Below are 15,227 nucleotides of genomic sequence, written 5' to 3'. Positions count from 1 at the left end.
CAGCCATTTGCTAAAATCATTAAAATTAATTTTTTTCCTCATTAATGTACACACAGCACCACATATTGACAGACAAAAAAATAATAATTTTTGAAATTGTTGCAGATTTATTAAAAAAGAAAAACTGAACTATCACCTGGTCCTAAGTATTCAGACCCTTTGCTCAGTATTTAGTAGAAGCACCCTTTTGAGCTCATACAGCCATGAGTCTTCTTGGGAGTTTTCACACCTGGATTTGGGGATCCTCTGCCATTCCTTCTTGCAGATCCTCTTCAGTTCTGTCAGGTTGGATGGTAAACGTTGGTGGACAGCCATTTTTAGGTCTCTCCAGAGATGCACACCGCTTAGAATTAAGGCCAAAAAGTTCTATCTTGGTCTAATCAGACCAGAGAATCTTATTTCTCACCATCTCAGAGTTCTTCAGGTGTCTTTTAGCAAACTCCATGTGGACTGGAGTTGGAGTTGGAGTTGGAGTTCTTGTCCCCCTACAATCCAAGTCATAACCCTTAGATCTTCTAATGGTGGTCTGCTTCTTATTCCAAGAGCCAAACTTAAAAGAAGTGGGGAGACGGCCTTGTGCTGTTATAGGTTAGTTACCAATAGAGAGGTGCCAGGCTAACACTGTGAATCATTTTAAAAAACACCTAAAAGAACAACTTTTTAAGTTTGGCTTTTCAGTAACTATACTTTAATTCTACCTTTAATAAACTAGATATGCAGTGAATTATTACACTCTTCCATGATTCTGTGGACTGTTCTGCAAATACAACATCTGATCAAAGTCCTGTGCAGCCACTTGTGATGTTTTTAATGTTTGAATGAAAGCGGATCACCCAACCTGCCACGAGACCCACTGCACCGAATCCTCATTACAAAAACACTTAACTCTTTCAGGTCGGATGTCAACTTCTGTCAAAATTCAGGGTTAGAAGACGGTAATTAGCTATAAATTGCAACAAAAACTCGCCGTTACATTTTAGTTCGATTCTCTTTGCTAGAAGGAAAGTTAGCCTTGTTCATGGGACCTCGATTCCCAGCGTGTGCAGGTGTAGCATAGCTCAGACAACCTATCTGGCGAGAGACCAAAGCGAACACGCAAAGCAAAATAGTTTGTGCAAATTGGATTCTGACTTCATGGATTCCGATTTGATGCAAGTAATCTGGTGATGAAGATCAAAAATGAAAGTGAGGAACTCGCATCAGCTGATCGGTCCCCAGCAGATCGTGGTGGTGAACACATTCGTGTAGCTGATGGGCCTATGGTAACATTTTCCTGGGAGGATCGTACCTTACGACAATGAGGTACAAACCAGAATGCACCTGCCACACCAAAACAGCTGTCCATCTCCTATGCAGCTACAGATGCGCCAAACAGGCACCAACAGCATGCACAGCATGCAGTAACAGACGTTTTATGTTGAATTATGTGTGAAACCATTGCTTTGTGTGCTTTTCAGAAAAATTAGTGTTTTGGAAAAAATATTTAGACATCAAAGAGTTAAGAAGATTTATATTAGGCAGAATGTCCAGTGGGGGCTGTGCGGTGGTCTGTTGTCCTGGATCCCTTACAGATTATGTTTTTATTCTGACCTTCAGATCATCATTTAGAGACAACTCTAAATTTAAGGACTCTTAATTATATATCTGTTTTGTGCAAGTGCACATTATTTATTTTTTTTGCATATATTACTATCCACAGTTCCTGTAGTAGACAGGCAACAGAATAATTCAAACATGAGTTTCTCTTGCCCACGTGTACCTTCAGTGCCTTTCCTCTGTATCTGCATGTGGTCTGAACGTGTCTTTGCCGGCGCTCCCTCTCTCAAACGTGTTCCTGTTAAGCCTGCTTATTTATGAGGTGCCGTTCTCGCCGCCTGCTCATCTTTGAAGGTGACTGCCCTTCGGTGTGGTCCCTATGCCATTACTCTCCCTCATGTATCTCACACACACTTCCTCATTTCATTCTGTCTCTAAAGGTAAACGGACCAATCAGATTGCTCAGAGGGACTGGACTCAAAGCCCTTAGTGTTTTATTATATTGTAGATATAAGCATTATTTTCCTTATCACATTTTAATTTGTTTTTCGTTTGCATGGACAGCGACTACTAGTTTGGCATCTTGTAAAGAACTCTGAGCTACAGTACATCATCCATCCATCCATTATCCAACCCGCTAACCACAGGGTCACGGGGGTCTGCTGGAACCAGTCCCAGCCAACACAGGGCACAAGACAGAAAACAAACCCTGGGCAGGGTGCCAGCCCACTGCAGGGCACACACACCAAGCACACACTAGGGACAATTTAGGATCGCCAGTTCACCTAACCCGCATGTCTTTGGACTGTGGGAGGAAACTACAGTACATCATTTATCCATCTATCCATCCAGCCATTTTCCATCCCGCTGAATCTGAACACAGGGTCACGGGGGTCTGCTGGAACCAGTCCCAGCCAACACAGGGCACAAAACAGGAAACAAACCCTGGGCAGGGTGCCAACCCACTGCAGGACACACACAAACACACCCACACACCAAGCACAGTTTTAGGATTGCCAATCCACCTAACTGGCATGTCTTTGGACTGTAGGATATTAAGGAAACCCACACAGACACAGGGAGAACATGCAAACTCCACACAGGGAGAACCCAGGAAGCGAACCCAGGGTCTTCTAACTGCGAGGCAGCAGCGCTACCACTGCGCCACCGTGCCGCCCCTACATCATTTATATGAAAATCCATATAGAGAAAACCAAGCAAAATGACACCTTTTATTGGCTAACTAAAAAGATTGCAATATGCAAGCTTTCGAGCGCAACTCAGGCCCCTTCTTCAGGCAAGATGTCTTGCCTGAAGAAGGGGCCTGAGTTGTCTCGAAAGCTTGCATATTGGAATCTTTAGTTAGCCAATAAAAGGTGTCATTTTGCTTGGCTTTTCTCTACATTCCTAATGGCTAACACGGTACAACAACCTAGTACTATGAAAATCAATACAAATCAATGTTGTTGATGTTGTTGCATTTGATTGTTTTGTAGCCAAATTGTTTAAGAGCCTAAGGCCCAATGGGCTGTTTTCTGAAGTAGACGTTAGGTCTAAATGGTAAACAGTACATCACAAGTTGATGTGGGTTTCATCCATGGTTTCCACTGATGGCTTATGTTTGCTATGACCCTGCCTACTGCTGCATACACATTAAGTTGGGTTCTACCCATTGTGGCAATCACTTTTTACAATAAATTCATTACATTTATGTAACGCTTTTCAAGGTTCTCAAAGCGCTTTACACAGTGAGTGTGGAGCCACTTCAACCACCACTAATATGCAGCATCCACCTGGAGGATGCAACAGCAGACATTATTGCACCCGAATGCTCACCACACACGAGCTGTTAGGTGGTGAAGTGTTTAGAGAGATAGCCAATAAGAGACAGGGGGCGATTAGGGGGCCAGAATGACTAGGTGGTGGTAGGCAATTTAGCCAGGACATCGGGATACAGCCCACTCTTTATGAAGGATGTTCAGTGATCTTCCATGACCACAGAGAGTCAGGTTTTATGTCTCATTCAAAGGTGGAGCCATTTTTACAGCACAGTGTCCCCATCACTGCACTGGGGCATTGGGATCCACCTTCAGACCACAGGGTAAGCGCCACCTGTTGGCTTCACCAACACCTCTTCCAATAGCAACTGAAGCTCTTCCTGGTTGGTCTCCCATCCAGGTACTGGCCTGAACATGCTTAGCTTCAGGTGGATGACCTTTTCTAAAGTCAATGTGGTAAAGCTTCTGGATACATGGTTGCCCGCCAAGCTCCTCACCCTCCTGGAGAAAGCCTGCACTGGGTTATTGGACCAAACACACTGTCCAACAGTTGAGCCTTACATCCAGGGGCTGTAATGGAGTTTCTCTCTGTCCTCAAGAGGTGCTTCATCTGGTGAACTACTTGGGTCACATTGGAGGGATTATATGTCAACCGCCATGGGTTCCCCTGGAAAGTTGCAGAGGACAGAGAGGCCCAATCTGCCCATATTGCCACTGTAAACCTTGATAGTAAAGTTGAGTGAAAGTGAAGTCAAGTTTTTTACACCAATTGTGTTTAGGCCTTTAGATGTAGCCAGGCGTTCTGACCGGAGTCTTTCACGGGTGTCAGTTAATCACATTGCAATTGCCGACTAGGAGGCTTACACCATAAAAACAGTGACGATGATCAGCAGAAGTTCTCATTCTGGATTTGGCTGCTCCTTGTTCTCCACTTTTTTTGCTGCATGCTTCACTAAAAGCATCTCTTTCATTTAAGTGTTCCTAATCTTGTTATTCTTTCCTCAATGTTTGACTTGCCTTTCCAATTATTGAAATACTGGCAGTAGGAACCTGTTCACATTACCTGCCTAGGGAGACAAGTTTATATGTATTCCTCCATCTGCAAATGGAGAACCGGCAACAGAAATGAATCAATACGTTACCAACACTCTAATGATGAATGCATATAATGTCATATAATGTACTAGTGAAGACCACCTCTGGAGTCCTGTGTGCAGTCCTGGAGACCACAAGACATTGAAAACATAGCAGAACTAGAAGCTGATGCTTGAGGAGAGCAACCAAGTGCATCATGGGAGTAAAGAGCATATCCTACTGTGACAGACTCAGAGAATTAATTCTCCTTAGTCTCAAGCAGAGGAGACTGCATGCGGATCTCATCCGGGTATTTCAAATCCTGAAAGGCATTGATTAAGTAGATCTAGCAACAAACCTTCAGCTTAAGGGTGAATCACATACTCGTGGACATTGGTGGAAAATACTGTAAGGTGAAGTGCCTTTAAAACTGAAGTCAGGAGGCTCTTATTTACGCAAAGAGTTGTGGGACTCTAGAACAAACTACCGAGACATGGAGTTGAAGCAGAAACCTGGAGAACCTTTAAGAAGAATCTGGAGGAGATACTGAGACAGCTTAGCTATTAGCTAAACTAATGGTGGACTTGATGGACTGAATGGTCTCCTCATTTATCAGATTTCTTATAGTTATAATATGTGGGGACTTCAACCACGCAAGTTTGGAAAGAAAAATGACAAACGTCAATCAGCAGTACCAGCTGAAGCCCATTTGAAGCCCATAGCAAAAGGACAGTTTTAGGCTTTGGTGAATGGGTTTCTGTTCAATTACACAAACAAGCCCCTCTATGTACATAACACAGATTTTATGGAGTGTGTGCCCCTTAACTCTTACAATGGAATGAACAGCTCAGGCTGTAATCACCATTCCAATTTTTTTAGTACAGACACCCTGTGCCACCCCTAGCAAGATGCCGCCCTGGGTGGCAGCTCATGTCACACATACCTAAAGCCCGCCACTATCCTCTAGTATGTGTCATGTTCTACTGGTAGACACAACAAAGCTAAAAAATGTACCGCGGCCATTTCCTCCTCCGTCTGCTCATGGTAGATGGTGGGTACAACATCGGGTGAGAGGTCCGTCTGTATCTCCGACTGGTCGGTGTCGCTCTCTTCCGTCAGCCTCCGGCTCTTCTCTGTGGTCCCATTTTCGGACTCCTCGTGAGTCTCTCTTTCCGATTTGTCAGAGTAGGTGTCGTTCTCCATGTGGTGATTTCTCAGTGTGGATTCATTCAGCCTTTAAAAACCAAGTGAAAAAACTGCATCAGTTTTCAGGTTCTCACATACACACACACAGAGAAGACATTTCAGAATAGCTTCTTTAGATAGATAGATAGATAGATAGATAGATAGATAGATAGATAGATAGATAGATAGATAGATAGATAGATAGATAGGAAAGGCACTATATGATAGATAGATAGATAGATAGATAGATAGATAGATAGATATATAGATAGTTAGATAGATATGAAAGGCACTATATAATAGATAGATAGATAGATAGATAGATAGATAGATAGATAGATAGATAGATAGATAGATATGAAAGGCACTATATAATAGATAGATAGATAAATAGATAGATAGATAGATAGATAGATAGATAGATAGATAGATAGATAGATAACTTTATTAGTCCCAAGGGAAATTCACATAATCCAGCAGCTATATACTGATACAAAAAACAATATTAAATTAAAGAGTAATAAAAAATGCATGTAAAAACAGACAATAACTTTGTATAATGTTAACGTTTAACCCCCGGATGGAATTGAAGAGTCGCATAGTGTGAGGAGGAACGATCTCCTCAGTCTGTCAGTGGAGCAGGATGGTGACAGCAGTCTGTCAGTGGAGCTGCTCCTCTGTCTGGAGATGATCCTGTTCAGTGGATGCAGTGGATTCTCCATGATTGACAGGAGTCTGCTCAGTGCCCATCGCTCTGCCACGGATGTCAAACTATCCAGCTCTGTGCCTACAATAAGGCCTGCCTTCCTCACCAGTTTGTCCAGGCGTGAGGCGTCCCTCTTCTTTATGCTGCCTCCCCAGCACCACACCGTGTAGAAGAGGGCGCTCAACACAACCGTCTGGTAGAACATCTGCAGCATCTTATTGCAGATGTTGAAGGACGCCAACCTTCTAAGTAAGTATAGTCGGCTCTGTCCTCTCTTGCACATAACATCAGTATTGACAGCCCAGTCCAATTTATCATCCTGCTGCACTCCCAGATATTTATAGGTCTGCACCCTCTGCACAGTCACCTCTGATGATCACGGGATCCATGAGAGGCCTAGGCCTCCTAAAATCCACCACCAGTTCCTTGGTCTTGCTGGTGTTCAGGTGTAAGTGGTTTGAGTCGCACCATTTAACAAAGTCTTTGATTAGCTTCCTATACTTTATGAATGACATTAATATCTGTGCATGATCAAAACTACTAATTCAAGTACAAGCTGTTTACCAAAGGAAAATATTTGCTGGATATTACATGGCGAAGTCGAGCAGTCATTTTAAGAATGTCGAGCCACCTAAAGAGCCTTGTAAAGAGCAAAGGGTCCATTTGGCACTCAGCGCCGGTGCTACAAATGTTATATCGAGTATATCATTCTATATGTGTGTATAATTAAAATATAGTCCTGGCCAAAAGTGACTGAGAATGACACAAATATTCACTTTCACAAAGTTTGCTGCCTCAGTTTTTATGATGGCAATTTGCATCGACTCCAGAATGTTCTGAAGTGTGATCAGATGAATGGCAATAAACTGCAAAGTCCCTCTTTGCCATGAAAATGAACTTAAACCCAAAAAACCACTGCATGTCAGCCCTGCCACAAAAGGACCATCATTGCTTTGCACAAAAAGGACTTCCCAGGCGAGGCTATTGCTGCTAGTGAGACTGCACCTAAATCAGCCATTTATCAGATCATCAAGAACCTCAAGAAGAGAGGTTCAATTGTAGTGAAGATGGCTTCAGGGCACCCAAGAAAGTCCAGCAAGCGCCAAGAGCGTCTCCTAAAGTGGATTCAGCTGCGGGCATCACCAGGGCAGAGCTTGCTCAGGAATGGCAGCGGGCAGGGGTGAGTGAGGCGAAGACGTTTGGAGGATGGCCTGGTGGGTGTCAAGAAGGGCAGCAAGAAAAACATCAGGGACAGACTGATATTCTGGGATTGGACTGAGGACTGCTGGGGTCAAGTCATTTACCCTGATGAATCCCGTTTCTGATTGTTTGGTGCATCCGGAAAAAAGAAAAGGTTAGTGGCGCTACCATCAGTCCTGTGTCAGGCCAACAGTACAGCATCCTGAGACCATTCATGTCACGTGGGGTTGCCTCTCAGCCAAGGCAGTGCAGGGCTCACTCACAATTTTGTCTAAGAAAATAGCCATGATTAAAGAATGGGGCCAAAATGTTTGGCCAAAACAGTATAAAATGAATCACGTCCTCTCACTCTGGGAGTCTGAGATGGGAAAGACAACAGAAAAGGAGGAAAAGGGAAGGAAAAGCAAAAGGATTGTATTGTTTTGTTTTTACTAGAAGATGCACATGCAAGGTAACGTCCTAAAAAAGGTGGCCATCTGAAGCTTGGATGGAGTCTGTGCAGTTGTGTCTGGGGATTTTAGAACTTTGAGATGCCCCCTACAGACCACCCACCTTAAAAACAGTCAAACATCTCAGATGAGGTCTGTGTAAGAGACGGTAACATGCAGGAAGAGTCGCAGCAAAGAGAAAACTTACTGGAAGAGCTCCTGGTCAGAAAGGTTGGAAGACTGTAGCAAATTAAGGATGTGCGAGGAGTCTGATGAGCAGTTGAGGTCCACATCCTTGACTTGTTTGGATGAACTCAGCTTGTAGAGACTGGAACAGCTAAGAGCCAACTCTAGAGCATCCATCCAACATCGACCTGAGGAACGAAAAAAACAAAGGAGGTCAGTTACCTCCTGTCCAACTCAACTCGATATCTGGTTATATAAGATTTTGTACTTTTGGGTCACCCCCCCCAAGCTTGAAAAACCCTCATTTTAAGGCAATTTTTGAACCAAATTATGTCACCCTTATGATAAAAGAGCAAACCAATACGTGTCTTCAACAAAAAACGATCAGAAGGACCTGAAGTTGTGCGCGACACGTCAACTGACCCCCTAGCGGGAAATGAAGGGTCAAAGTTACTCCTTTTCACAAAATTTTGAAAAAAATGTGGATCGGTAATATAGACAAGTGGCATGTCCTTTCATACTATTTCGAGGTTACTCATCACAAATATGATCACATTTTTGATATTTGACTCTTTACCAGTGGTCCAGGCTCTCCAAGAACATCTTTCCAGAAAGTTCAAAAATGCCACATTTCAAATAGAAGCATGCAGGGTATCATTTCAGATTATTTCAAGGCCAATGGTTACAAGTTTGATAATATTTTTGATATTTTATTCTTTACCGGTGGTCCGAGCCCTGTAAGAGCCCCCTACCAGAATGTCCAAAAATGCCATATTTCAAATATAAGCAAGTGGGGTATCGTTTCAGACTATTTCAAGGTTAACGGTTACAAATAATATAATATTTTTGATATTTGATTCTTTACCGGTGGTCCGGGCTCTCCAAGAACATCTTTCCAGAAGATTCAAAAATGCCACATTTCAAATAGAAGCATGCAGGGTATTGTTTCAGATTATTTCAAGGCCAATGGTTACAAGTTTGATAATATTTTTGATATTTTATTCTTTACCGGTGGTCCGAGCCCTGTAAGAGCCCCCCACCAGAATGTTCAAAAATGGCAAATTTCAAATATAAGCATGTGAGGTATCATTTCAGACTATTTTAAGGTTAACGGTTACAAATAATATAATATTGTTGATATTTGATTCTTTACCGGTGGTCCGAGCCTTGTAAGCACCCCCCCCGCCATCAGAATGTTCAAAAATGACACATTTCAAATAGGAGCATGTGGAGTTATCATTTTAGACTATTTCAAGGCCAATGGTTACAAATATTATAATATTTTTGATATTTGATTCTTTACTGGTGGTCCGAGCCCTGTAAGAGTCCCTCGCAGAATGTTCAAACGTGACACATTTCAAATATAAGCATGTCACCTGTCGTTTCAAACCAGGGACTGCCAAGCTCGGCCCTGGGGGCCCACTGTGGTTTCAGGTTTTTGTTCCAACCAGTTTCATAATCGGGGACAACCACCGATCACACTGAGCAAATTTAATTAGCTGATATTTTTTTTTCCTCTTCTCTTATGCTATATTCAGTAAAGCACCGCAGCATGATTTTTAAATTTATAAGTCATTTAGAAAAATTACTATCTTTGCTATAGATTTAAATGCTTAACCCTCTTTTGTTGATTTCATTATATTTTGCCCTTTCTCTGTGCAGTTTTATTGTGCCTCAATAATGAGAATTAAAAACGAGCAGAGCAGACCCCCAGGTAAACAACGCTGAATAATCAAAGGCTGCAACTACTTTAGCGTCGGACCCACCAACTAGTAAATAATGGATTAATTAGAACAGTTAAAAATGAAGTAAAATGAAAATCAAGATGAAAATATTAAAAAGAAAGAAAAACACATTTTTCCCATATAGCTGCTTAGTACATTTTAAAACATTTTTTTAGCAAACTGAAGTTTTCTAATTTCTAGATTGTTCCCAAAACACAGAACTTGGGAAATAACACATCACTTAGTTAGCCCAATTAACTACAGAAGCTGGTTGGAACAGAAACCTGCAGCCACAGGGGGGTCCGCAGGACAGAGTTTGGGAATCCCCGTTTGAGACTATTTCAAGGTCAGCGATTATGAATTTCACGTCATTGTTTTATTCTTCACGCTCTATGGACCTCAATCAGAAGGTGAAAAGTGACAGACTTCTATTACAATTGAGAAGTTTTAGACTTTATATATTTAAATTAAAGCGCACATTTGAATATATTTCATGCAGCTATTCTCGTTTATGATGTACTTCTACCTCACAAAGTAAATCCTGATTGTTTGTTATGAATGGCATGAATTAGGGTGACTTACGCTAATTCAAATTTTTCCTGGCTGTAACGGTTGAAATGAAGCACTTCTGTAATTAAATGGGACATAAACATGAAATCCAGTAAACGCAGGCGTTTATCCTCAAGGCGAGATATCCTAGCGCCCTCTAGTGGCCTTTTTTTTGTTGTTTTTTTTTTTAATGATATCCTAGACTGGGCTGCTGGCTCTCATTACATCCCATACTGACAGACGCAGACAGACGGTCAGCCCATGATGTCCTGTAGATTTAAATTGTCATTCCATTCCAGGGTTAAGAAGGCAACAATAAATTAACATTTTCCTTACAATGATATTTCAAAAGCAGGTCTGCAGCTCAGGGTCGATCCTCTCAGATCTGATGGATTATTTCTGGCTTGGGTCGAGAGCTCCATCCCACCGAGGGATTCTAAGACGAGGCCTCAAGTCTTAGTTTGAGCAGACATGCAAAGCACAGGCCCCAGTAAGCAAAGAGACTTGGGCAGACCATTTAGACCAAAGAAATGAATTCTAACAAAATCGGAAGAGTGAAAAAGTCGAGAGGTGTCTCTGTTTAAGGCATAAGAAATCAAATAAACCAAGAAACACACAAAGAGAGGAAAAGCAAAGAGCGCCACTCAGCTAAGGCACAGGAAACAAACAAAAGAAATGAACAGGGCTTGGGCCCGAGCTCTATGCAAGTCAGATCTCTCTTTCAGCTCCCCCTGTTTTAATATGGCCTCTCTGAGCCTTGCCTTCCTGGATGAAACCACATAGACCTGGGGGGGGCGAGTATTAATAGGGAAGGCTGAAACCATAAAGGGTGGTCTGCTATGAGTCAGTTGTAACTGCACGAATCAATCAGAGTGTCTACCCACATAATGCGTTCACAACACCGACTTACAGACTGAAGCCAAATGTTCACTGCCAGCATTCAGGCCCTGCTCCTCCTCGGACCCCCCCCTGTTGTTCTGTTGGCTCTCTTGTGCTCCTAGTCTGAATAAACTACTGTTAGATAACCACAGTGGTCCTACACCTCAGGAAATTACAAATGGCTCAGAAGACATAAAGTTACAAAGCAGGGGTGTCCAACTCTGGTCTTGGAGGGCTACTGTGGCTGCAGACTTTCATTCTAAACCTTTTCTTATCTAACTGGCCAGTTTTTGCCTTAATTATAACTGACTCAAACCCCTTAAGTATTTCTTTTTTCCTTGATCAAGAGCCAAATAATAAGAGATGGGAGTAGATTCATACCTGGTGGCATGGATCGTGGACTATCTTACAGACAGACCTCAGTAAGTGCGTCTCGGGAACTGCAGGTCTGACATTGTGGTCAGCAACACAGGGGACTGGACTTTCTCTGGTCCTGTTCAGCCAACATACATCAGACTTCCAATACAACTCCAAGTCCTGCCACGTGCAAAAGTTCGCTGACGACACTGCTATGGTGGGCTGCATCAGGAGTGGGCAGGAGGAGGAGTACAGGAAGCTAATCAAGGACTTTGTTAAATGGTGCGACTCAAACCACTTACAACTGAACACCAGCAAAACCAAGGAGATGGTGGTGGATTTTAGGAGGACCAGACCCCTCATGGACCCTGTGATCATAAGAGGTGACTGTTTGCAGAGGGTGCAGACCTTTAAATATCTGGGAGTGCAGCTGGATGGGCGGGTAAACGTTAACATTATACAAAGTTATTGTCTCGTATACCTGTATTGTTATCACTCTTTAATTTAATATTGTTTTGTATCAGTATGCTGCTGCTGGAATATGTGAATTTCCCCTTGGGATTAATAAAGTATCTATCTATCTATCTATCTATCTATCTATCTATCTATCTATCTATCTATCTATCTATCTATCTATCTATTATATAGTGCCTTTCATATCTATCTATCTATCTATCTATTATATAGTGCCTTTCATATCTATCTATCTATCTATCTATCTATCTATCTATCTATTATATAGTGCCTTTCATATCTATCTATCTATCTATTATATAGTGCCTTTCATATCTATCTATCTATCTATCTATCTAGATGATCTGCAGGAAAATGATCCCTTTATGTGATGTTCAAGTCGGCAGTGAGGTATAACTATACGGTCTGTATTATAAATGTGGGCACACGTTTTACACATTTTCACACTAATAATGTGATACAAAGCGAGCTGATATGTGACCATCTAACCTGTGTCCATCATAGCTGATCTGACAATAAAGAAACATGAAGGTCTCAGTAAAGCTGACCTGCTCAGGTCCATAAAGCATTCTGATGCCGTTCTCAGAAAAAAAAAAGATTATAAATGTCTGCTGTGGCAGAATAAGAGCAGCAACAAGCCATGGAGTGAAATAACGGGTTTAATTAACAACGAAGATTGGCTTCTCATTAAGGAACTGGCTGGACTTTGAGGCTGTTGGCTCACTGACTTCACATCTCATTTCTGCTTGGTTGCCATTTAAGGAAAAAAACAAAATGAAGCAATTCAGAGGACTGAGTGTTAAAATATACAAAGCCAATTAAAATGAAGGGGAAAATCTAAAATAAGTTGATTAGCAGCAAAAACCGGTCACTAATTAAGTAAAGGGTTGGCATGAAAAGCTGCAGTGCCAGTGGAGTGTTCCAGGGGTCACATCTGTACAGCTTTGCATGGATCTGAAAATATGCACACACCAAAAAAAACAGCATATGTCCAAAAAATCGAATTTATAAAACCTGTGGTATGCTTATTTCTATGCAGTTTTCCCTTTATGTATCACAACCACCTTGTAAATATGCCTGTGTGAATCGGCCCCAAAAACTTCCATATATGGAGCATGCTAATCAACCTCATACATATGTAATCACAATTTCATTGGCTGGTAGAGCAGCCTTCCACCTGACAGACTGAGGCCCCGCCCCCCTGCATTCAAGAGTATCGAGCTGTGCTCTGTAGCCTACAGCAGGGGTGTCCAACTCCGGGCCTGGAGGGCCGCAGTGGCTGCAGGTTTTCATTCTACCTCTTTTCCTAATCAGTGACCAGTTTTCACTGCTAATTAATTTCTTTTTCCCTTAATTTTAATAGTCCTGTTTTTAAGGATTCAATCCTCTAAGTTGATTTTTGTCTTCATTAAATGACAGCCAAACAGAAATGAGATGTGAAAGGAGCCAACAGATGAGCAGCTAAACTGGAGCTTCAAACTCCAGCCAATTTCACTCCAACCAGTTCCTTAATGAGAAGCCAATTCTTGCTGTTAATTAAACCCGTTATTTAATTCCATGGCTTGTTGTTGCTCTCATTCTCTCACAGCAGACATTTCCAAAACTGTTGATTTTCTGTTTTTACTAAGAACGCCGTCAAAATGTTTTGGTGACCTTGGAGACCAACCTTACTGAGACCATCACCTTTCTTTATGCTCAGATAATGTGGTTAGCTGGTGATGTGGCAGCTTGTTTTGTGTCTCGTTATTGTTTGGCTCCTCATTAAGGAAGAAGAAAGAACTAAGGGGTCTGAGTTAAGTTAATTAAAACAAAGGCAAAAGAAGCTAATTAGCAGCAAAAACTGATCACTAATGAAGAAGACGGTTAGAATGAAAACCTGCAGCCATTGCGGCCCTCCAGGACTGGAGTTCAACACCCCTGGCCTAGAGTACAAGATCACATGTGTGCCATTATAGTGCCTCTCCTCTCCATTCTGGGAGGTCCAGGAAAGGAGAAAAGCATAAGGTGCCAGCATCTCAGCGGTTATACACTACTGCCTGGCACATGTAATGGCATGATTACTGTTATGATGAATAGTACAAGTCATATGAAACACTGAGTGTTCAGCCAGTTACCTTACCAACAAGGCAGTCACCACGGTGTAGCCTCAGATTTGAAGTGTGACCACCGTGACCAGGGAAGTTTATTGCAAACAAAACAGATAATTGAAAAGAAATGCTGCTGAAACCAAATCAGCTGCCAGAAAGACCTGAGACGGAGATGGACAGAAACAAGTGGAAGACAACTCAGACAAGCTACTTAAAAGTGCTCATACGCCCTGTTTGGTGATGATCAATACATGGCCAGGGGCCACTGTCTGCGAGTTCGAGTCCATGGGACAGTTCTTTCAGACAGGGATTTTGGTTGATCAAAGCAGGCCTGACCCATCACCTCAGGCCTGACATATTACTTTCAGGCAAAGACCATTAAGTGAATAGAGAAGGTGCACAGTGCATAGATAGGGAAAGGATATTTGGGCACAGTCCATAAATAACATGGATAGCTCAAATGATAGTTACCCATATCTGGCAAGGTTCATAAAAAGCTTACAAAATATGCAAAATGTGGGGAGAAACCATCTAGAAGCCAGAAGCCATCTGCAAAATGCTGCCTTGCACTCCGCCAAACTGGGAGTACTTTCATTAGCATTCCCCAGTGAAGATCTGGACGATGACTGTACTCTTCCAATGGCTTCTCCTCAGCCTGCATATGTATGTAAAAATAATTATACTACATTAGTAATTGTACTACACTAGTAATTTTCTCAAACTAAATAAGGAGAAAACAGAAATCTTAGTGATTGGCAAAAATAGATATAGTGAGGGTATTAGAAATAAACTTGATCCATTAGGTTTAAAAGTCAAGACAGAGGTAAAGAATTTAGGGGTAATTATTGACTTGGACCTGAATTTTAAATCACATATTAATCAGATTACTAGGACAGCATTTTTTCACTTAAGAAATACAGCTAAAGTTAGACCTCTTATAACTTTGCAAGATGCTGAAAAATGAGTTCACACTTTGTTTTTAGTTGACTAGATTACTGTAATGCACTCCTCTCAGGACCACCCAAAAAAGACTTCAATCAGTTACAACAAGTGCAGAATGCAGC

General features: G+C 41.9%; 1 protein-coding gene across 4 annotated transcripts in view; it reads right to left on the bottom strand.

Annotated features, from left to right (window-relative positions):
* The window catches only part of osbpl5 (oxysterol binding protein-like 5), a 325,895-nt gene that overhangs the window by 57,580 nt on the left and 253,088 nt on the right, over window positions 1–15,227 (bottom strand). For all 4 annotated transcript variants that reach the window (XM_039736915.1, XM_039736890.1, XM_039736896.1 and 1 more), the window contains exons 9-10: window positions 8,116–8,281; window positions 5,403–5,622 (exon numbers count right to left, since the gene is read on the bottom strand). In XM_039736915.1, coding sequence (XP_039592849.1) covers window positions 5,403–5,622; window positions 8,116–8,281 — 386 coding nt within the window. The remainder of the gene's footprint in view (window positions 1–5,402; window positions 5,623–8,115; window positions 8,282–15,227) is intronic.

This window comes from Polypterus senegalus, chromosome 1, assembly GCF_016835505.1.
Source record: "Polypterus senegalus isolate Bchr_013 chromosome 1, ASM1683550v1, whole genome shotgun sequence".
NCBI classification, from domain to species: Eukaryota; Metazoa; Chordata; class Cladistia; order Polypteriformes; family Polypteridae; genus Polypterus; species Polypterus senegalus.
Note: the sequence above shows the minus strand (reverse complement) of the source record. Positions and strands in the feature narration are given on the sequence as shown.